Source organism: Bipolaris maydis, assembly GCF_028858645.1.
Source record: "Bipolaris maydis strain C4 unplaced genomic scaffold PSV08scaffold_7, whole genome shotgun sequence".
Taxonomy (NCBI): Eukaryota; Fungi; Ascomycota; class Dothideomycetes; order Pleosporales; family Pleosporaceae; genus Bipolaris; species Bipolaris maydis.
In genome coordinates this window covers 1,972,306-1,992,361 of record NW_027093863.1, presented here as the reverse complement: position 1 = coordinate 1,992,361, position 20,056 = coordinate 1,972,306, and the positions used below count along the sequence as shown (strand labels likewise).

The following is a 20,056-nucleotide window of genomic DNA, read 5'->3' as shown; positions in this document are numbered from 1 at the left end:
GAATCTGATTTCGAAGAATCGAACCTATGTACCTCCACATATGAGATCGGATCTCATCAAGGAACTGCACGAGTCCCCAGAATACGGACATGCAGGAATCGAAGAAATGGTTAGACGACTAGCTAAGGTGTTTGCGATACCACGCTTGCGAGCGAAGGTGCAGGAAATACTAGGCAACTGTTTGGCATGTCATCAGAACAAGCCCAAAAGACATAAGCCCTACGGCCTGTTACAACCCTTACAGCCACCATCTAGACCATGGACAAGTGTAACGATGGACTTCATAGTGAAGCTCCCAAAATCGCGAGAACCAGGATCCGCACGATTATGCGACACAGTCCTAGTCATCGTATGTCGATTGACTAAAGGAGCAAAATTTGTGCCTACAGAAGAAACGATTACGGCAGAAGAATGCGCGTACGAGGTTTCTAGGGCAATGGTGTCGGAACATGGGATACCTGAAGAATTCATCACGGATAGAGACAAGCTATTCACGTCATTGTATTGGACAACATTCCTGGCAAAGTTAGGTGTGAAGAAGAAGCTTTCGACGAGCTTCCACCCCGAAACCGACGGCCAGACAGAACGAACAAATCAGACATTGGAGCAGTACCTGAGGATGTACGTCAACAAGTTACAGGACAACTGGGTTGAGTACCTGCCGTCAGCGCAACTGGCTTACAATAGCACGAAATCCGCAACAACAAGGCAGTCACCACACTACGCGAACTACGGATATGAGCCGGTAGCTTATCGAGATCCGAAGGACATTGAAAGTATCGCCGATGGTGCAGACAAAAAAGCACGCCTATTGCGAGAATTGCATGAAGAACTGAGCAAGCGAATCGCTCAGAGGAACCTTACGACGTCCAAAGCAGCGAACAAGCTAAGGATCGAGGGACCGACCTTTAAGGAAGGGGACAAAGTTTTCCTGTCAAGACAGAACCTGAAAACTAAACGACCATGCAGAAAACTGGACAATCTACGGGTAGGACCATTTGAAATCCTAGAAAAAATAGGACCGGTAAACTACAAACTACGGCTACCACCAGGCATGAAAGTACACCCCATATTCCACAAAAAGCTTTTGGAACCAGCACCTCAAGACGCCGAACTAGCAGAAGACATCGAACTCGAAAACGACGAGTATATGGTCGAAGCAGTCAAGGACCTACGGAAAATCGGTCGTCAGTGGAAATACTTGGTCAAGTGGCAAGGATGGCCAGATAGCCAGAACACTTGGGAACCAGAAGAAAATTTGACGAACTGCAAGGAATTGATACGAGCATATCACAGGCAGCATCCAGAGAGGAGAGGGCCGGGCCCTCAAGGGAAAGGAAGTAATCAAGGGACAAAGGATCGAAAGAATCAGCCTGTAACCCGCCCAGATCAGCCGACGGCCCGGATAGCGATGGTTCGACAACAGGAAGGCCCGTACCAGGGGCAGAGTTCCCCTCGGCCTGCTCTTTCGCACGATCTTGAACAGCGATTATTGCAAGATCACGACGCGCAAAAGCACGCTCCTTACTCTTCACCTCCAAAAGTTCACGACGCAAACGAGACGCCTCCGCAGCAGCCAGAGCCTGACGCTCTTCAGCTTGAGCCACCTCTAACTCTTTCTGCTCACGCTCTCGCTGAACTTGCTCCCACTCTTCCTCGGAAACAAACAAACTACACTCAGCACCAACCGAGATACACCCAGCACAACGCCCGGAAGACGTTTCCACGAAGCAGCGAAGCTTCTTCTCTTCACAGCGTTTACAACGGAAATTCATTTCTAAACCCTCTTGTTCCACCCGCGCAGCACGAGCGCGCTTCTGTTCAGTCGAAGTTTGGGTACGGGGAGCACGGGACTTTTGGACCTTGGGCATGGTTAGGCAGGCTGGAGTCAGGAAGGAACGGTTACAATGGCCCGGGGCCTACCGACCTTATATGCAGCCGACGCTTCAACACGCGGCACGGGAAAACGATAACCCAGGGTATCGAGACGATAGCCCTAAAGGGGGAGGTAATGTTACAAGTAACAGCAGGAAGGATCCTCTCCCTGGGTCTGACGACGAATGGTTGGGAAACCACTGAGGATCCCAACGGGCAGAATGATCATCGCAGGGCGAAGATCACGTGACTGGCATCTCGCCAAGAGGTGACATCTCGCCAAGAAGGCAGATGCCACGGCATCTGGAGATGCCAGGACATCTCGGACATCTGCAAGATGTTGGACATTTCGCAGATGCCACAGATGTCAGGACTGACAGCAATGAGGATATAAGGATGGATGGATTTCATTATTTACTCTCGTTGTGGTCAACTCAAATTGTACTTTCTTACTAGTTACTCAACTTCACAAGATTGATACTTGTTAGTCTATTCGATATAGATTAGGAATTGTCAACCTATTGTTACTTTCTATCCAAGCACGCCCACTCCACTGTATCGCCAGACAAATACCTCACGGCGCTCTTCACACCATCTCACTCGCCCTAACCCGGATCGAGCTTAGAGAAGTATCAGCACCAAACCCCGTGTAACAATCAGCTGGTGAGCTTATATCTCTAATAAATTGTACTTTCTTACTAGTTACTTTACTTAATAAGATTATTACTTATTAGTCTATAGTAATATAGACTAAGTTTGTTAAACCTTTATTATCTTTTTATCTAAAGTATACTGTAACGGCTAAGCCACTAATATAACCGATATCCGAACAGGGTCCGAACTAGTTTCTCTTAGGGATTAGTGGGAACTGTAAAGATATAAAAGCCCGCCGTCTACGATAGCTTATCTAGTAGTTTTTTAATATCCTTTCGTACAAGGCCTATAGGTGTTGAATTGAATCTTAGATTACTTGTGTCCCACGCACTCCTATATGCCTCTGAAGTGACCCTACGTTCGAAACAGATCCGATTTATCTTGCCTGCGCCGTTACATATACTACTCTACTGTTTTGCTAGATAACCTTTACAGAACACTAGCGTAAAGCTCACTGGCCTTAGTGTGGGACCTAGCAAGAGAAGTATAGATCTAAACCCCGTGTAACAGAGAGATAGCTACTTAAATAAAGTTCTTAATGAATCTCTAATAGAAGTTTATAAATCTAAGAAAGGATTAGATATTTTTTACTATTCTTAGTACTTTCTATTCACTAATTACTTAGATCTTTTCTAGATCTGTCTAGATTCCCTTTTCTATATTAAGAATAAATCTAAGATACTTAGTTATCTTTACTTTAAACTCGCACTTCTTAATATTAACTTATAGTTCTATAGTCTATGGTTTACTAAGTACTTTCTAGATATAGTTATAATAGTTATTAAGGCTTCTATTAGTAAAGATTAAAATATTATCTAAGTAGGCTAAATAAAACTGACTGGACTAGAACCTCCCTTTCCAGCAGATACAACACCGCACGGATACCGTTGACTGCCAGCCTGTAGACGACAGCGGCGTTGTTGTCCTGGTGACTGGCGCGCTCTTGGTGAGTCTGGGGAGCTTGAATGGAAAAGGACAACAGCTGATGCTAGAGTAGGTCGAAGGCAACGACAAGCCCATGTCCTTCACCCAAGTCTTCCAGCTGAGGAAGGACGGCGAGCAGTGGTTCGTTTTCAACGACGTCTTCCGTCTCGTCTATCCCGCAGCCTAAGCTGTCGTCGACTTGACCCAGCATCTTATAAGTTTCCTTTAGACATCGGAGCATCTTGCGGTTGGAGGTGGAGTCAAGGAGGCAGAATAAGGATGTGAGCTGGTGGCTCGGGTTCTGTTCTAGCAAGCTTGGTGCGCTGCTGCAATGCAATGAGTGGCCATCTGGCTTCGATACTGCCCATCTAGATTAAATCAACAAATTTAGTGGTCAAATCTCAGTCATCACTCTTACAAGTCCACAGTTCTACAGCCAATCCTTGGTCACGTTTCCGGCGCTTTTCCGCATCTTTTCCGCGACCATGTCTGGGGAAGAAGCATTAGCCGCCTTTGCGCCCCGCGCTCACTTGCCGAGCTCCAGCATTGGGAGCTTTAGCTCGTAACAACTATGGAAACGTGCGGCGACTATGGAGAACTTCTCCAGTCACTCGGAATTGTCCTCTTCTTTTTCATTTCCGTCTTGTCCTTCTAACACTTGATTGTCCGTCTTTTAGCGCTGCATCTATTCCATACCCAACACAATGGCAGGTTTCGCACAAAAAGGGCTGAGGAACATTCTCCAAAAGAATCCCAATGATGTTGTTTTCCTTTCAGCTCTTCGCACACCCATCACACGAGCGAAGAAGGGCGGGTTGAGAGATGCTTATGATCATGAGTTGCTTGGTGCTGTGCGTTACAATGCCTCCTTCAACGATACACAGCTCCTGACATCCATCTAGGTCCTCAAAGCCACAATATCTAAATTTCCCCATCTCGATCCCGCCAAGATAGACGATGTATGCATTGGCACTGTCCTTGCTGAGCTCGGTGGCTCAAAAGCTGGTCGCATGGCCGCCAACCACGTCGGCATACCCACGACCACATCCTTCAGCACCACAAACCGAGCATGCGCCTCGGGACTCAGCGCGATAACCAACGTTGCCAATGCCATTGCTGTCGGACAAATTGATGTCGGCATTGGAGGCGGCATGGAGAGCATGACACGCAACTACGGCAGCCGCGCGATCCCTACGGAGCTGTGGCCTGAACTCAAAGACTCGCCTGTCAAAGAAGCACGCGACTGCATCATGAGCATGGGTATAACTTCGGAGAATGTGGCGTCTCGCTACAACATCTCGCGCACGGACCAGGACGCCCTCGCGGCGCGATCGCACCATCTCGCCGCCAAAGCGCGCGAATCAGGCCTTTTTGCCACGAAATCGTGCCCGTAACTACCCCCTGGATCGAGCCCGAGAACCCGGAAGCCGTCAAGACAATCACAGTCACCGAAGACGACGGCATACGGCCCACGACAACAATCGAGAAGCTCGCAACTATGAAGCCGGCTTTTAGTAAGGACGGAGCGTCGACTGCAGGAAACAGTTCGCAGGTCTCGGACGGTGCAAGCGCTGCGCTCATGATGCGTCGTAGCACAGCTACTGCTCTCGGTCTCGACAAGGAGATTATTGGAAAATGGGCGGGCACACAAGTCGTGGGCTGTCAGCCGGATGAAATGGGCATTGGGCCCGCCCTTGCGATTCCCAAACTTCTGAAGTACACGGGGGTACAGGCGAGCGAGGTGAATGTGTGGGAAATCAACGAGGCGTTTGCGAGTCAGGCGCTGTACTGCGTTAGGACACTGGGTCTGGAAGATGTGATGGATAATGTGAATCCTAATGGTGGGGCGATTGCTCTGGGACACCCGTTGGGAGCGACGAGTGGACGCATGTTGGCGACGTTGTTGAGTGAATTGGGTAGGAGGGGAGAGCAGGTTGGTGTGCTGAGTAAATGTATTGGAACGGGCATGGGCATGGTGAGTTTGCTTGTTAGGGAATAAGGAATGATGATAGAAGAACAAATGGGTATCATATTTTTCATCAACATGTCAAAAATCAACAACGGCATGCATGCATGTCGAAATGCCAAAAAAAACGTCATGCCTCCTGCACGCCTTTTCCTTTTGCTTTGTTCTTCTTCTTTTGCGAGCGAGAAGCAAGCAGTTCGTCGAGATAGCTTGTTGGTTTGGCGCGGCTTCTGCTGGGTAGAGGCTTTGCCTTGGGCGCTGTGACTGCTGGCTCAACGTCGTCGTAGAACTTCCGCTCAGGCACTATTTCCTTTGCTGATTTCTGCTCTTCTTCTTCGTCTGGCGGTACACTTGTAGCTTCTCGCTCAGACCCGCCATCCTCTTCCGACACAAGGCCAGCCTTTGGCCTGGCAATTTTCCTCCGTTTCGACTCGAAAGCTGCGGCACGACCCTCCTCTTCGTCTTCGCTCTCTTCCTGCTTGGCGACTTCTTTCCGACTGGGTTTTGGCTGCGATGCAGCGCCTCGGCGTTCAGCTTCTTGTTTTGCAGCTAGGTGGGCTTTTGCTTTCTTCTTGCCGCTTAATTGCTGGAGGAGTTTGTCGTCTGATGTCATGGTGCGTCTGGTGAAGGTGCCATCTGCAATGTCTTTGGGGGGGATGCTGCCGACGCCAAGCCTACCTGGGCTCAGTGAAGGATCAACCATTTTGGACATTCTTGACATACCGATCATGGCCAGAGAAGTTCCGGTCCAAATCATTATCCTTCTCTTCCTCGTTGGGTGCATCATGTGACGGTTGCGCATCTGGTTGTGGACCTAGCATAGATGCCAAGAGCTTTTGCCCCTTCGCAGACACCAGACTGAGCTTATTTGCGAGCACATCGCCATCCATGTTTCTCTTTGACATGGTGCGCGGCTCTGGAGTTCCCCCTGATCACGTTGGGCGGTGACATTGCATTTCCCGGCCGCGATATTTTTGAGGACCCGGTAAATTCTCGGCGCGCTAGAGCGCTCCGCAACCACCTCGTGAAGCAAGCAGCAGCAGCAGCAGAAGCTCCCCCAGCCCAACGTCACCCGTCTGCCCCCCCTCCCCCCCGTATACCCGTCGTGTGTCTGCCAGATCAGACATCATGTACAACCTCGCCTGCGCCCGGCCGCTGGCCAAGGCCCTCCGCGCCGCCGTATGTCCCACCACCACAACCACGGCCAAGCTCAAAAAGCCATGTGACGCAGTACCGCGGGAATGCTGACACGCTGCAGCAGGCTCCCGTGAAGCGCTCTGCGGTCCAGCAGCGAAGATGTCTGTCGATACACGAATACCGGTCCGCTGCGCTGCTCGAATCGGTACGCACGCTGCGGCATAGAGGATGGATGGCGGAGCACAAATAGCTGATTAGGGTCCAGTATGGCATTGGCGTGCCCAAAGGCGGTGTCGCGACCAACGCGGCAGAGGCAGAGAAGGTCGCTAAGAGCATTGGTATGCCATGTCCTAAGGCAGTGCGGCGTCTCGCGACTAACTCGACCAGGCGGTGACGATGCCGTTATCAAGGCCCAGGTCCTTGCTGGAGGTCGTGGAAAGGGCACCTTTGACAACGGCTTCAAGGGCGGCGTCAGAGTCGTCTACTCGTATGCAGCCACCTCCATCGCCAGCAGCGCGCTCTCCATCTGACACTTCCATGCAGTCCCCGCGAAGCCTCCATTCTCGCAGACCAGATGATTGGTCACAAGCTGATCACCAAGCAAACCGGAGCCGCTGGCCGTCTCTGCAACGCCGTCTTCATTGTCGAGCGCAAGTTCGCCCGCCGAGAGTTCTACCTCGCTATTCTTATGGACCGCGCATCCTAAGGCCCCGTCATTGTCGCCTCGTCGCAAGGTGGCATGGATATTGAGACTGTCGCAAAGGAGCACCCCGAGGCTATCATCACCACCCCTATTGACATCCACACCGGCGTCACTGACGAGATTGCGCGCAACATTGCCACTGAGCTTAGCTTCTCAGAGTAGTGCATTGAGGATGCCAAGGACACCATCTAGAAGCTATACAAGGTCTTTATAGACAAGGATGCTATGCAGATCGAGATCAACCCTCTCTCCGAGACGACCGACCACCAGGTCCTCGCTATAGACGCTAAGCTCGGCTTCGATGACAACGCCGACTTCCGTTAGAAGGAAGTTTTCGACTGGAGAGATCTTACTTAAGAGAACCCTAATGAGGTCAAGGCCGCTAAGGTTGGTCTCAACTTCATCAAGCTCGACGGCGATATTAGCTGCCTCGTCAACGGTGCCGGTCTTGCCATGGCCACTATGGATATCATCAAGCTGAACGGCGGAACGCCCGCCAACTTCCTCGACGTTAGTGGCGGTGCCACTCCTGAAGCTATTCGCCAGGCTTTTGACCTCATCACAAGCGACCCCAAGGTCACTGCCATTTTCGTCAATATTTTTGGTGGTATCGTTAGGTGTGACGCTATTGCCAAGGGTTTGATCCAGGTCGTCGAGCAGATGAACCTCAAGACCCCCGTCATTGCGAGATTGCAGGGTACCAACATGGAGGCGGCACACAAGCTTGTAAGTGTACAAGGTCTATAAGTTAAGGAAGCGTGGTTGACTAACGACAATACAGCTCAACGACTCAGGCCTCAAGATCTTCTCCATTGATGACTTGCAAGCTGCAGCTGAGAAGTCTGTCCAGTTCTCAAAGGTCGTTAAGATGGCGCGTGACATTGACGTTGGCGTCGAGTTCACTCTTGGTATCTAAAGCCCTTGGTATAGAACACCGAGCGCACTGACTGGGTGTGCGACACGCATAGACAGGCCGTGTGGTTGTATATTCTAGGAATGTGCGGATGGAGGATGAGGATGAAGATGTATTTACTGCAAAGCAATTAACGAATTTGTGCCTATGTATCGGACTGAGATGTTACAAGAGAATCACAGACGACGAGCCACTCGTATGGTCAACATGGTCAGTGAGCTCTTCCACATCCTGGATTGAAACAGCATCTGCAGGACACGGTTCTCTTCCCTACCGCAAACTGCGATATCAATCACCATCTTATAACCCAAAAGCTAGTCCAAGAATGTGTTGCATTTTCAGCTGATATAAGATCTGATTATATCGACAGCCATACATTAATGCACCACAAATAGTCTGGCCTGCTCTTTTAATGATACATGCACTGAGACGTCGTATGATATAACTCATATTCTTGTCCTCATCCAATCCATAAGCTTATCAAAGTCTCTACAAACATGCCACTGATCGGTGTCTGCGTGGAAGACTCTAGCTTCCGGTCTCCATGCCCGTGGTGTCCACGTTAAATCGAAGCTGCAAGTAAGGTGTTGTCGAATATTTTCCAAGCAATGGTCTACACGCCCAAGTATAACATTAGCAAAGGACCTTGTATGTATATATATATATAGCGCCAGCGAATGAAATAAATGAAATTGAAATGACTGACCAAGATGCATTCGATGGCTCATGTGATACGGCCTTTCGGGCGCATCAGTGATGTCCGTGTAATAGTCACGAGCAAGCGATTTTCTAATGTAATTCTGCGTATTTTCTGTTATTTACTATTCGGCCAGTATAATAGTATCTATGAGTGTAGCTTACCAGACAGTGAAGAGAGTGAACTGCACTAGGCCTGACATTTATCGTCAGCATCTTATCATGAGCCTGCACTCAGAGGGTAGGTAGGTTAGACGTACTGTACTGCATAAGTTCCATCCTCGAGGAGGTCCCCAGGTAACATGGTCAAACCCGATTTCTCAACCTCTTTGGGCGTCAACTTCATGAAGGCAAACGAGCTATCTTGCACGTGTTATTGCGTGATCTTTCAGTTTCTTGTCACGAGATGAATGATCAAGCTCACTGAGTAACATCTGGTCCATCCACAAAGCATCCACCTCTGGACTTGGTGGGGCAAAGAAATCTGGGCCATGAGGGTCTTTGGTAAGTGAATATGAGCCTTTTGCATCGATATTCACTCCTGCATGGAACTTTTTTCGCGTCAGCGATATCTTCGGCCGAACGGCATCTATGTTTCTCATATGTCAGCGAAAAATGTTCTTGATATGAGGGAGTGCTAGCGCCAATTACCAATGTCAGTCACGAAGCCAGACTCGTAGCTGCCGAGTGGGTTCCTGTGTCCCAATGACACGATAGCAAGAGCGACGAGGAGAAATGCGCTGATACTCCACGGCAGGATTATAGATTTACATATCCTGGCAAGCAGCGACTGTGAAGGCTTTTCTTGGGGAGGAGATGTATCGCGACTACTGTATTCTTCTTCCCCTTGGAGAGCATCATATGTTCCTCTTTCTGCTGTCCGGGATTTGCTCCACAGATTCATGGTGCGTAAGTAGTAGAAAAGAAACAAGGTTTTTTTTTCAGGGCACAAAGAGGGAAAGAGTATGAAAGAAGAAGAGAAACCCTCAGTCTTCTTCTTCTGAACTCAAAGATTATGCAAGTTATCATCGCAGTGGCGTTAGGAGACATGATATCAGGGGCTAAAGCCGGGACATATAAGCACTAGTACGGTTTCTAAATCTACAACATGCGAATGAATTTGGTGGGGCCTGAAAAAAAGCAATATTGTAACATGTTGCTGTCATGACTGAAAAACTCCTTAGCAAAGAGTATTGTTTCATGGATAATTGAATATGTGTAGCAGACGTAGCTTATAACCAGATTTTTATTGCACATGCTGGAATGATGAACTTCATCCATATCACGACCGAGTTCAATTAAGATACCTCTAATGACTGATACACCTCCCGCTCTCTAGCAACAAAGCCATACTATGTCTGTAGCCCAGTCTTCGCAGAAATCGGATTACTGATACGATTTAGACAGTAATTAACCTATTCGACCTTGGCTTCGAATCGCCTTCTTCCACCGCATGTATCGTGTCTCTTCTTCATTGGAAAACGAGAGATTGCAATCCGTCATATAAGTTCTGAAAGCCTCCGGTCGGAGCATGGCGAATGTGCTCAGGCAGACATCGTGTCTGAAATACGCTCGTTCTGTCGACCTTCTTTCAAGCGTGCGACAATGTCCAGCCTAATGGGCCGACGATGCATCCTGCGTGGTGGTCGGCGCGAAGACACTGAGCGCAGTGCCAATAGTGAACATGGTGATGAAGGTGACAATAACAACGAATATGATCAAGTATTGTGCTCTTTGGATATTGTGCTGCGTGTGGTTCAGTTTTGGTTCTTGGGTCGCTTGGTAGGCTCCATCATCGAGGTCGAAAGACGAAGAAGGGCTATCTTGATCGGTCGCAGAGTCGTGCCCGAGTAGAGCGATTGTTTGCTCCATGTGCGAGGCAAAGTCGAAAAGACATTCCGGGTGATTGGTGACCTAGCGATGCGATGCGATCAAAATCGAAGGAATGCGGTATGCGCTATTCTGACTTCGATCAAGGGGGAAGGTATGTCACTAGAATGCGACACCACAGATGCGGGAATTTTGTGCGATTGATTGAATGACTATTTTACGTCATTGCATTGTCCTCTAGATGGTAATATCTTAGTTTCGTGTTGGGAATGTGACCGCTGGATCATCAGTTATCCTGCTGACCTTGGTGTTTGGCAGAATCTTTGAGGGGGCACATGTTCCTCCAAAGGTCCCATTGCACCAAATGATTACCTCGGCAAGGAAAATCGACGATCAGGGCTAGGTCGCATCATTGGCTTTTATTCACTTTCTCACTCCACCGAACAACCCTTCTGTCTGCGCTCTACAAATTGGCAACACTCGACTGAGTATTTTTTTACTTTTTATTCTCAAAAGAACTTGAGAGGAAGCAGCCATTTTCGAGCCCTTTTGAACGGAACAACTGTTTTCGGTAAATTCCTTTCGGGGGATCGCTCGGTCGAATGCTGGTTAGCAGTGAGTAATTTATGCCTGATGGTTTCGTGAAAGTTTCGGGGAGTGGCTGTAGATCGTTTCCTACAATACCTTGATAGCGATTCTTCTTTTTCTTGCTAGCGAAGCATTATTCTTGGTAAATGAATCTTGATTTTGAAATTTGAATCATGTCAAAATCAGCCTTAAAATATCTAGGTCTACAGAGGTGCCTTTCAAAAGTCCTTGCTGGCAGGGATCATCTGTATTACTACCGAAGCTTGGTCCGATCCGTCCCGCCGCCCCTCCTTGTACTCATTACCACCATCAAGTCGAATTATTTCTTTAATATGAAATGGAATCCTCTCTATCCAAGCTTGTATTTGGTGTTAAGGCAGCTCCTGCCACCAGTGTAGCCATGCCTTTGTGCCTTCTACTCTATTTATTGGTGCTCCTTTGCTCGTTGTTCTTCTTTTAAGCCAAGACCAAGCTGGCTCAATAGCATTAAGATCAGGTGAGTTACCACACCGAATAAGCTGCTCTACTTGCTATTGTTTATATATTGCACGCTAGATCTGGAGCCATATTTGATTCAAAAACACCAACAAAATGAGTATATTTGTGCCTCCAGCTCCAAAAAAACCCCTGTGTGGGTGCCAAGATAATCGGGCCGATAGATACCCCTGTCAGCAAGAACTTTTGAAAGGCACCTCTGTACTGTGCTACATGGCACAAGTTTTGTGTTGTGGAGACGCTAAAATCTCATATCTGGCGCCACTTCGGACGAATCTTTACCCAATTTGATATAGTACAAGCCTTCTTTTTTTCAACCACGATTGTAGGTAACTTATCTGTTTTTCACGTAGATACTAGTCAATATGGCTACGCCCCAGACGCCAACACGTAGGCGGCAGCTTACTCGTAATAAGCGGCTCTAGATACACACACTACGCGGAGCTAGTTTCACGTACCCAGCCATCGCCAACCACCTTAAGTTTACTATTCAGTAGATACAATATACTGCTACCCATCCCGTTACCCCAACCAAGAGATCTTGTAGGCCGCCATCACTCTCACCTTAGTAGGTAGAGGAGCTAATCTAATATATCCAGCTATCCCGCGAGACCCACCAGATAAGCTAGAGAGCTCTAGCTGACGTTTTCTCCAAATAGAACGTGGGTGAATATAGTATCCAATACGCCCTTACTAACGCTAGATATTTAAGAAGGATTACTCTTGCTAAGCTACCTTTATCACTACAAAATCGAGCTATCCAGCTGCGTTAGGCAGAGGAACACCTACACTAGACTACAGAGCAGTAGAACAGTGTTCTATAGAGTGATAAGACGTAGGTAACTAGAGGGAGGCACTAGAAAGTCTACGTTACTCATCTACCTAGTAAGCAGCTTGACGATACCTGCTTAGTAGAGAAAGTACGCCGAAAACGTGGCTGGATGTTCTAGGCTTGCTTTAATGAGAGTAAGAAAGGCCCAGCGCTGTTCTAGGAAAAGGAGTAGAAATCTATCAATACGGAGAGATACTGTAAGAAGATTATACCTCTTATCCATAGATAGATATAGATAAGGCCAGAACTTATTTTTATACAAGATAACGCGCCTGCGCATTCTGCAGGAGCAACTAAGAACGAAATCATATTACGATACTTGCCGACGTTAACGTAGCCAGCGTTTAGTCTAGACTTAAATCCTATTAAAGAGGTGTAGAATAAGATAAAGGATTAGATTGCTTAACACCACAAAGATCTACTAAATAGGTAGCAACGATCGTACGATCAGCTGCGGACAATCGTTACAGACGCTTAGGAGCAGATTACTCCAGAATATCTAGGTAATCTAGTAGCTAAGATAGGCGATAGGTGCCAAGCTGTGATAGACGCTGAGGGCGGCCATACCAAATATTAATTAGCCATCTAAAATCGGATTAGCTCAAACAGACCCTTGCTAGTGCCCCACTTACATTATTTCTGCCATGTAGCACAGTAAATCAAACATGTGTCATAGGCCTGGACGAGACAAACTCCCTGATAGCATTCCAATCACGGCAAGTGTGGTAAACATCTGATTGCACAAAGCTTCGGCCATAACCCGGATACCAGATGACTGGTACCGGTGTTAGATCAGCGTGGCACATCAGTTGCTGCCTGATGTGATCTAGACAATGGTCTCGGTGGCCTCTGTCTGGAAATGCCATCACTGTCTTTTTACCAAAGTAATAGTCGCGATCGAGCGCTCTTCTGAGCTGATCCACACAATGTAGGGTGTGAAGCCCGTCAAGACCAACGAGATATCCTACACCATTCTCGTGATGATGCAGTCCATGGGGCTTGCCGAAAGTAAGCTCCGCCTCCTCTTCCGACACTTGCATATATCGACCTTTGAGTAATTCTTCCCATGCAGCGTCAATCTCGTCACTTGGTGGTCCAACGTACATTGGCTCGTCGGGATTATGGAGCTTGTAGGCAGTGCCGTTGTCGTACCATCGTGGTCCGCCCCAGAACATGGTTAATTTCTCGCGAATGTACGGCTTGGCGATGGGGAATTCTGTCATGAAACCATTACTATGGGATCCGTTGTTGGCTGTAACTTCCAGATGTGTCGTATTCAACAAGCGAATGAAGAGATACGCGGTGCTGAGCGCAAAAGCGAAGGCCAAACCCCATCCTATGTACAACCAGGTAGGGATTCGGGATTCGGGAATCGGCAGTGAATCAGAATCTTCGTCGTCACTTTGTTGAACGGACTTGTACTTCGCCGTGTGTGTGAGATTCATGGCAATTATTGATGGAATTGCAAAGGTAAAACAGAAAAGACAAGATGTGTTGGAGCCGCGTGGGCACAAGTATCACATTTAAATATTGCAAGCGTCTGACTAGAGTTTCTGATTATGCAGGGCAGGGGCTGGGCGGTGATGACACTGGTCAACACTAGCTGTGATAGATTGCTCGGTACAGGGAGCCTCAAAATTCGATCGTTTGTCATTATCGCATTGCTGTCTTTACAATGACTATTGAACAATCTACTCTCCACGCCCTTATGAATAAACACGTTCTTATCGTTCGATTCACATTATTTCCAAGAATATGATATAATCAAACGCTTTCAATCACAACGATTTTCGATAGGACGTAAATAGATTTAACAAAAATTTAGAAAACCTCGCATGGGAAACAACAGCGAGACTCATGGTTCACAAAATAAAAAGTTATGAGTATAAGCTAGAAGCTTGGTCCTACAGAACTTTACAAGCCAATAGCATTCTTTGTTTGGGCAATCTCATTCTTATGGTGGATACTTCAGTTAATAATTTTGAAGTCTCATCCATCGCAACACATCTTCACCAATTCTTAATCAATGTACATGACCATTTGAGTCGATAGAAAAGCTAAGGTGTGGTGAGAATATTGGCGACGGCGAAGCGAACTCCGATAGGTCGAGACATAGAGTACACTGGAAATGTGTAATTTGTCGTCGGCTGCTTAGAGTAGACTATTCTTTTCATAAGACGAGGAGATTGGAGAAAACATGTCCAATATCATTGTGTCAAACATGCACAGAGAAGAATTACGAGAATACGAAATGCATTCTTCAGTGTGGAAAGCGTGGCTTTGCGATTGTGCCGTTCCACCTTGCCTGTGAAAATTGTTGTATTTTCTCAAAGTTTCGGCATGTATGCAATTGTTTTGGCGCAACATACTGGCCACGATGCTCGTGCCACTCTGTAGGGGAAATGACAGAAGTTGCTTGACATTGTATCACTTGTCTTAAGTGATCGATACAGTGGTCTGCAGCAAGTTTAGTTTATTGAAGTATCGTAAAATGAGCGGAATTGCTCACATTGGTGCACCATGCCTCGATATTTCTCCTCTGGATAAATGTCTCTTCTCAATGCCTTTCTCAATTGATTGAGACAATGTAGGCAATGGAATAAATCCAACCTGTCGATGTGGTGAGACTTTAACGAAGTGACAATATGACAAAGTGAACATACGTTCCAGTGAAGCCACCTTGAGGCCTATCTTTGTATCTGTGAGCATCTTTACCCCAAAGAGCAACAGCTTCTTCTTTAGAAATGGAGAAGTAGTGCGTTCTGCCTCCAATGATCGCGTCCCATGCAGCATCAATCTCAGGTGAAGGTTCGCCTACATATAGAGACGGGCCCAGAATTTCTTCGCCATCTGGCGTGAAGTCTACTCCACCCGTGAAGACTGTCTGGGTAAGTTCAAAAATGTCGGCTGGAGCTGTTGTAATGTTTTTAGTAGCCTATAAATATAGCTAGTGGCCTTACGTACCCACGACTCTCTCTTCGACAAAACCATTTTCGAAGGAACCCCATTTTGCCTCACGCCACGATGGGTCTGTGAAATGGCCTACAGCAAACGCCGCTACAGTCCAGAGTGTGAAGATGATCACCTTGATGACTGAGAGTCTTGGCTTTTCTCGCGCACGCAATCGTGCTCGCAGACCATCGTCTTCTTCTGCGGAAAGTAGATGGGCTTCATTGTCCTCGGTTCCATCTTCTAGCGGCGCCCATTTTATTTTCTTTGGTCGCATTTTTTCCAACAACCCCGAAACATTCGGCATGCTATGTATAGCGTTGACCGAGAAATGTTGTCCTAATATTATGCAAGAAATGGCGAATCTGCACCCCTCAAATGTTTTGTGCGTGAACTGGATTTAATTGATAAGAATGTGATGCGAACTTAGGAAGGTCGTAGCAAGGAGGGTCTTGTATGAATGTACTATCAGTAATTTTAAAGCAGCAGATTGCGCACTGGAGATCACGCCTGTGTCTGTTCAGTTGCGCGTACGTCTAAGCAGGCAGTGTGCAGTGCACCGATCTGCTGATATGAAAGAGGATTTATGATTTTGGGCGCACGGCCTATTCCTGATCATGTGATTTCTTTAAGGTAGCAAGTGCCCCCAGAAACCCTGGAGGCTGCGACAGACCAAGCTAGGTCCACCGTGTGGTACCACGCAATCGAGTTTCACAGTACCCAATTGGTTGGATCGTGAAGATTCATCAGGATGAAATCCCTACGTGGCATGGCAAGAGACATACGAGCGAAAGACCTCTCTGCTTTCCTCTCGAATATCCTTTTACTGTTTACACCATGTGATGAAAGAGTTTCTATCGCTATGTTATAATCATCTGATCAGCCTCTGGACTCTTTTATCTACGATTTGATTACATTCTTTTCTTACTCTATTAAAGACATCACTGCAAAAACTCATATCCCTGAACTTCCTCTGCAATGAGAAGTTTGACTTCCAGAATACCGCTGGTTTTTCAAAATAACGACCGAGGCAATTTCATGCACAGTTCAGAAGAATCGGGAGGACTTCTCTCTGAGACGATTGACCCAGAAACAACCTCATCGGAAACCCGCCGAGGCACTTCTACTGTCAACATAGTCGTCATCTTCCTCATTTCTACGAGCCTTGTTGGAGTGCTGGCATGGCTCAGTATGGCTACAAGATCGCAGATCGACAAATTGACAGGACCAGCAAGGTCACCTACGGACTGCGGCAATAATTACACGACTGCAATCGCAGCTGGATGCATCTTCGATTTCACCGCTGTGAAATGGATGGCACCAGAATGCCACAACGCGACCCTCTCTAAATCTCTTGCCTCCAAGGTCCCAAAACCTATGTTTTTCCTATCAAAAAATCTTACTGAACCACTCTCTGAGGATCCTCTTGAGATTTCGCAGCACGACCAAATCTGGTCGCACCATGAATACCATGCTATACACTGCACATATATGCTTCAACTCGCAGCAACAGCAGCAGTAATGGTATCTTCCGGGCACCACAACGTTTTCTTGAACAGCTTTTCAGCAAATGCTGACCACATTGCGCACTGTTCCCGAGCGCTCTCAAACCCTGTCCCTGATCTTCGCTCAGTACATATCCCACGTCCCGGCTCCGCTCTTCATTGTAACATCGTATCACTATAATAATATGAATATTTTCTCCCCAAAACATACTTACTAACGAAAACCTCTGAATTACGTACTTGCTTAGTATCAAGCGTACAAACGACAATCATACAAGAGATGTAAGCTTTCAATCAACTATACTATTCTTTTCAACCGTAGTCATTGGTACATCCCACATAGATCCATAGGATACATAGAATAGCAGAATAGATTAAACATGACTGTTACGAAAGTTGTTATCGGTGTCAGTCCCAAGCAGCCCTATCGGGCTCAACTCAGGTCGCCATTAGGGACCCTACGAGTCCATCACGTGACTTTATATGCATAGTAGATCTTATCCATAGTTGCTCCTTTAGAATTTGGCTCATAACATATCGTGTCCATGATATTGTTTCCCTTCCTTCGGTACCTCTTACACCCTGTGCTAGTATCAAAGGGTCTTGAGCAGCTGGTCTTTTATCCTAGCGTACCTACACCCTAGATCGTTTGGCGCTCTCTCTCGTTATTCAGATTTCGCTTATCGTTATTTTGCGGCTTTCGGCATTTCACACGCGTCCTCAGCATTCGATAGCGACATCATATGGTGCTAGCGGTGCAGCTCTTGATTGTAGTTATTATTACATGCTTTAGCACTTTGATCTATGTATTTTTTTTTCAAGCTGTATGAACGCGAAAGGGGTATCGTAGTAAAGCAACCAAGAGAATAGAGGTGACTAGATTTGATCTACGTATAACGCATGTTGAAAACGAGCCGGGAGACTGTGCTAGATTGTCCTGCTCAGCTTAGGTCGATTTCTTTGTGAACACATCGTATTGCGATATCATCATCTCGACTGAAGAAAAAGTAGGGAAATTCATCACGCCTTGAAGTCTCTAGTTCGTGCTATGCATGTGAGTGTGCTATTACAAACACGGATATTCAAGTAAAGTTAACTTAGCTGCTTTGCTTTTACTTGCTTCCAGCCATGTGATGTCGTCGTTGTGCATGAACACCGTATAACTCAACAAACATATCTATAGCTTCAAATCATCCCACATCACCACCACCCAATGCTTCTATTCTTTGCACGTCATAAGAGTATACCCTATGTCACGATACTTGGAGCTTTCATCTTGCCATTGTCACCAATATACTCTAGCTTAGTCTCGGATACTCTTCGATAAGACCTACTGCCCCTCAGTAGTTCAGTCCTCCCTAATATTCACATCATCAGATTGTGCCCCTCAGTCAGGCTCGAGTAATGATGCATCTGGTTTGCCACGTACGTAATCGTTGGGATCAGTGCGAGTGCGATAACTAGTTTCAAAGTGTATAGAGCAGTGTCATGGTGGTCTGGGAGGAGGACTTTGCGAGGTAGTGTGAACTCTCAGCATATAATGAGGCACCAGGTGGGCTTTGTTACAAGACGTTTGGTGACATGTCGTGCCACATAGACAGATTGCTTGAGTTTGCACTCCCAGTTGTGCAATATGTTTCAGCGGAATACTCCAATTCCGTACACAAAAGTGATTCTAACTCCTCATCTGTTATCTGGCTTAGGGTATTTATGGCCTCAAGTCCAGAAGTACAACTTGATGACCTCAGAGTACGATCGAGAGTTGAAAAAGATGGATCGGAATGTGGGGTACCATATATACCTTCTGTCAAGCTGCAAAAATCTCGGTCGTCCAAGGTCTCTGGCGTCCTCATTCCCGACAGAGTGCCTCCTGGGCTTTGAGGCGGTCCGTATCTTGGCGCAGATTGTAGCATGTCCTCGAGATCAACGAATTCTCTCAATCTGCTGAATAAGGCAGAATGTGACTTCAAGATCTCTCCTCGTGACCAACCGTACGCGATGAAGCCATCGAGGAGTGCTCTAGTGGCTGCTTCATTGTACGATATGATGTCTTTGTGCAGAGCGGGAGCTTTTGCCTTCAGGAAATCGATGATGAGGCGAATGTCTGTATTGCTCAACTTTCGTTCCCAGCTATAAATTGAGTCAATCATCTTGAGGTCAGAGCTGATATGATAAGGTGGGCATACATAGTGGACACGTTACAACCAAGGCGAAGTATAAATCCGGGTCCGCCCTCGATCAGAAGCTGTAGATAGCCGCGGCCTGCTTTCCTCTCTGACTTTACTACCTCAACACTCGTGGAAAGTATTTCTGCTTGTAATTCAAAGGCTGCGGTGATCTTGCCACGTCCTTGAGAAAGGACAAGATCCTGAGATTTGGAAAGCTGGTCTAAATCGTGTTCCAAGTAGATATAGCAAAAGCGAGCTGCATAGGAATATTGCTCCCTTGCTCTCTTAATCTTCCGATGGCCGTCATATAAACTTCGAAGTCGAGCTTTGGTATTGGATATGCTTGGTTTTTTAAAAATTGCGGATCTCGATTCCCACATGTTCTGCGCAAAATCTGGCGCTAGCTCCGGTGCTTCCACTAGCGCTTGGACTGCTCGAACCAAATAATTCAATCTTCCTCGACGACTTCCGAGCCGTTCTGCAAAGAATTGAGTTGCCCTCCAAAATATGTTGCTTCGACATGAAGCCATGAGAATATCTGAACAGAGGCCATTCTGGGAACTGTCGATAGGAGATTGCTCACAGGGCCATGGAGGTGTGAATGGTGAGTTTCTTTGCGTAAATGAAAGGGCATTGCTTGAGCCAGCTAGCCCTTGTTCGCTCAATATCGATTCAGATTGTTGTTCGGTGCACACGTTCGAGTCATGTGTCGACGATGAAGGAGACAGCATGTCTATGTCAGATGGTTTTTGCGGAAGTGTCCTATAAGCCAACAATCCTTTAAAACTATGTTAGACTCAAAAGAACAAGGATCGCCTTGA

The 20,056-nt window shown here is 47.0% G+C and overlaps 10 protein-coding genes across 10 annotated transcripts; 4 read left to right on the top strand and 6 right to left on the bottom strand.

Moving 5' to 3' along the window:
• Nucleotides 1-3,376: 3,376 nt before the first annotated feature.
• On the top strand, nucleotides 3,377-3,640 carry PSV08DRAFT_179668 (uncharacterized protein; the record flags this gene model as incomplete). Its single annotated transcript, XM_014217115.1, has 2 exons — nucleotides 3,377-3,475; nucleotides 3,527-3,640. Coding segments are annotated over 2 exons (213 nt in total), but the record flags the coding sequence as incomplete, so codon positions are not given.
• A 488-nt stretch (nucleotides 3,641-4,128) lies between these two features.
• PSV08DRAFT_410023 (thiolase-like protein) lies at nucleotides 4,129-5,562 on the top strand. Its single transcript, XM_014217114.1, has 3 exons — nucleotides 4,129-4,304; nucleotides 4,356-4,713; nucleotides 4,767-5,562. Exons 1-3 carry the CDS (start codon nucleotides 4,158-4,160, stop codon nucleotides 5,450-5,452), a joined length of 1,191 nt encoding a protein of 396 aa, XP_014072589.1. The 5' UTR covers nucleotides 4,129-4,157; the 3' UTR covers nucleotides 5,453-5,562.
• On the bottom strand, nucleotides 5,550-6,337 carry PSV08DRAFT_410022 (uncharacterized protein; the record flags this gene model as incomplete). The annotated part of the gene is made up of 2 exons (XM_014217113.1): nucleotides 6,143-6,337; nucleotides 5,550-6,093 (listed from the first exon to the last, which is right to left on the bottom strand). Exons 1-2 carry the CDS (start codon nucleotides 6,322-6,324, stop codon nucleotides 5,550-5,552), a joined length of 726 nt encoding a protein of 241 aa, XP_014072588.1. The 5' UTR covers nucleotides 6,325-6,337.
• Nucleotides 6,338-6,539: 202 nt separating this feature from the next.
• Nucleotides 6,540-8,175, top strand: PSV08DRAFT_391124 (uncharacterized protein; the record flags this gene model as incomplete). Its single annotated transcript, XM_014217112.2, has 9 exons — nucleotides 6,540-6,598; nucleotides 6,681-6,761; nucleotides 6,822-6,894; nucleotides 6,944-7,043; nucleotides 7,100-7,176; nucleotides 7,264-7,367; nucleotides 7,452-7,578; nucleotides 7,618-7,985; nucleotides 8,041-8,175. The coding sequence occupies exons 1-9, from the start codon at nucleotides 6,548-6,550 to the stop codon at nucleotides 8,173-8,175; spliced, it is 1,116 nt and encodes a 371-aa protein (XP_014072587.1). The 5' UTR covers nucleotides 6,540-6,547.
• Nucleotides 8,176-8,272: 97 nt separating this feature from the next.
• Nucleotides 8,273-9,835, bottom strand: PSV08DRAFT_410020 (uncharacterized protein). Its single transcript, XM_066093844.1, has 5 exons — nucleotides 9,520-9,835; nucleotides 9,293-9,457; nucleotides 9,129-9,231; nucleotides 9,034-9,064; nucleotides 8,273-8,972 (listed from the first exon to the last, which is right to left on the bottom strand). Exons 1-5 carry the CDS (start codon nucleotides 9,770-9,772, stop codon nucleotides 8,619-8,621), a joined length of 906 nt encoding a protein of 301 aa, XP_065949167.1. The 5' UTR covers nucleotides 9,773-9,835; the 3' UTR covers nucleotides 8,273-8,618.
• A 155-nt stretch (nucleotides 9,836-9,990) lies between these two features.
• On the bottom strand, nucleotides 9,991-11,013 carry PSV08DRAFT_362581 (uncharacterized protein). The gene has a single exon (XM_066093029.1). The coding sequence runs from the start codon at nucleotides 10,738-10,740 to the stop codon at nucleotides 10,483-10,485; it is 258 nt and encodes an 85-aa protein (XP_065949166.1). The 5' UTR covers nucleotides 10,741-11,013; the 3' UTR covers nucleotides 9,991-10,482.
• Nucleotides 11,014-12,991: 1,978 nt separating this feature from the next.
• PSV08DRAFT_301696 (uncharacterized protein) lies at nucleotides 12,992-14,091 on the bottom strand. Its single transcript, XM_014217110.2, has 2 exons — nucleotides 13,246-14,091; nucleotides 12,992-13,198 (listed from the first exon to the last, which is right to left on the bottom strand). Exon 1 carries the CDS (start codon nucleotides 14,056-14,058, stop codon nucleotides 13,273-13,275), a length of 786 nt encoding a protein of 261 aa, XP_014072585.1. The 5' UTR covers nucleotides 14,059-14,091; the 3' UTR covers nucleotides 12,992-13,198; nucleotides 13,246-13,272.
• A 782-nt stretch (nucleotides 14,092-14,873) lies between these two features.
• PSV08DRAFT_371435 (uncharacterized protein) lies at nucleotides 14,874-15,839 on the bottom strand (the record flags this gene model as incomplete). Its single annotated transcript, XM_014217109.1, has 4 exons — nucleotides 14,874-15,070; nucleotides 15,123-15,223; nucleotides 15,277-15,526; nucleotides 15,578-15,839. 4 exons carry the CDS (start codon nucleotides 15,837-15,839, stop codon nucleotides 14,874-14,876), a joined length of 810 nt encoding a protein of 269 aa, XP_014072584.1.
• A 504-nt stretch (nucleotides 15,840-16,343) lies between these two features.
• PSV08DRAFT_301674 (uncharacterized protein) lies at nucleotides 16,344-17,457 on the top strand. The gene has a single exon (XM_014217108.1). The coding sequence runs from the start codon at nucleotides 16,541-16,543 to the stop codon at nucleotides 17,246-17,248; it is 708 nt and encodes a 235-aa protein (XP_014072583.1). The 5' UTR covers nucleotides 16,344-16,540; the 3' UTR covers nucleotides 17,249-17,457.
• A 1,172-nt stretch (nucleotides 17,458-18,629) lies between these two features.
• PSV08DRAFT_180321 (uncharacterized protein) lies at nucleotides 18,630-19,765 on the bottom strand (the record flags this gene model as incomplete). The annotated part of the gene is made up of 2 exons (XM_014217107.1): nucleotides 18,630-19,197; nucleotides 19,254-19,765. The coding sequence occupies 2 exons, from the start codon at nucleotides 19,763-19,765 to the stop codon at nucleotides 18,630-18,632; spliced, it is 1,080 nt and encodes a 359-aa protein (XP_014072582.1).
• Nucleotides 19,766-20,056: the final 291 nt, after the last annotated feature.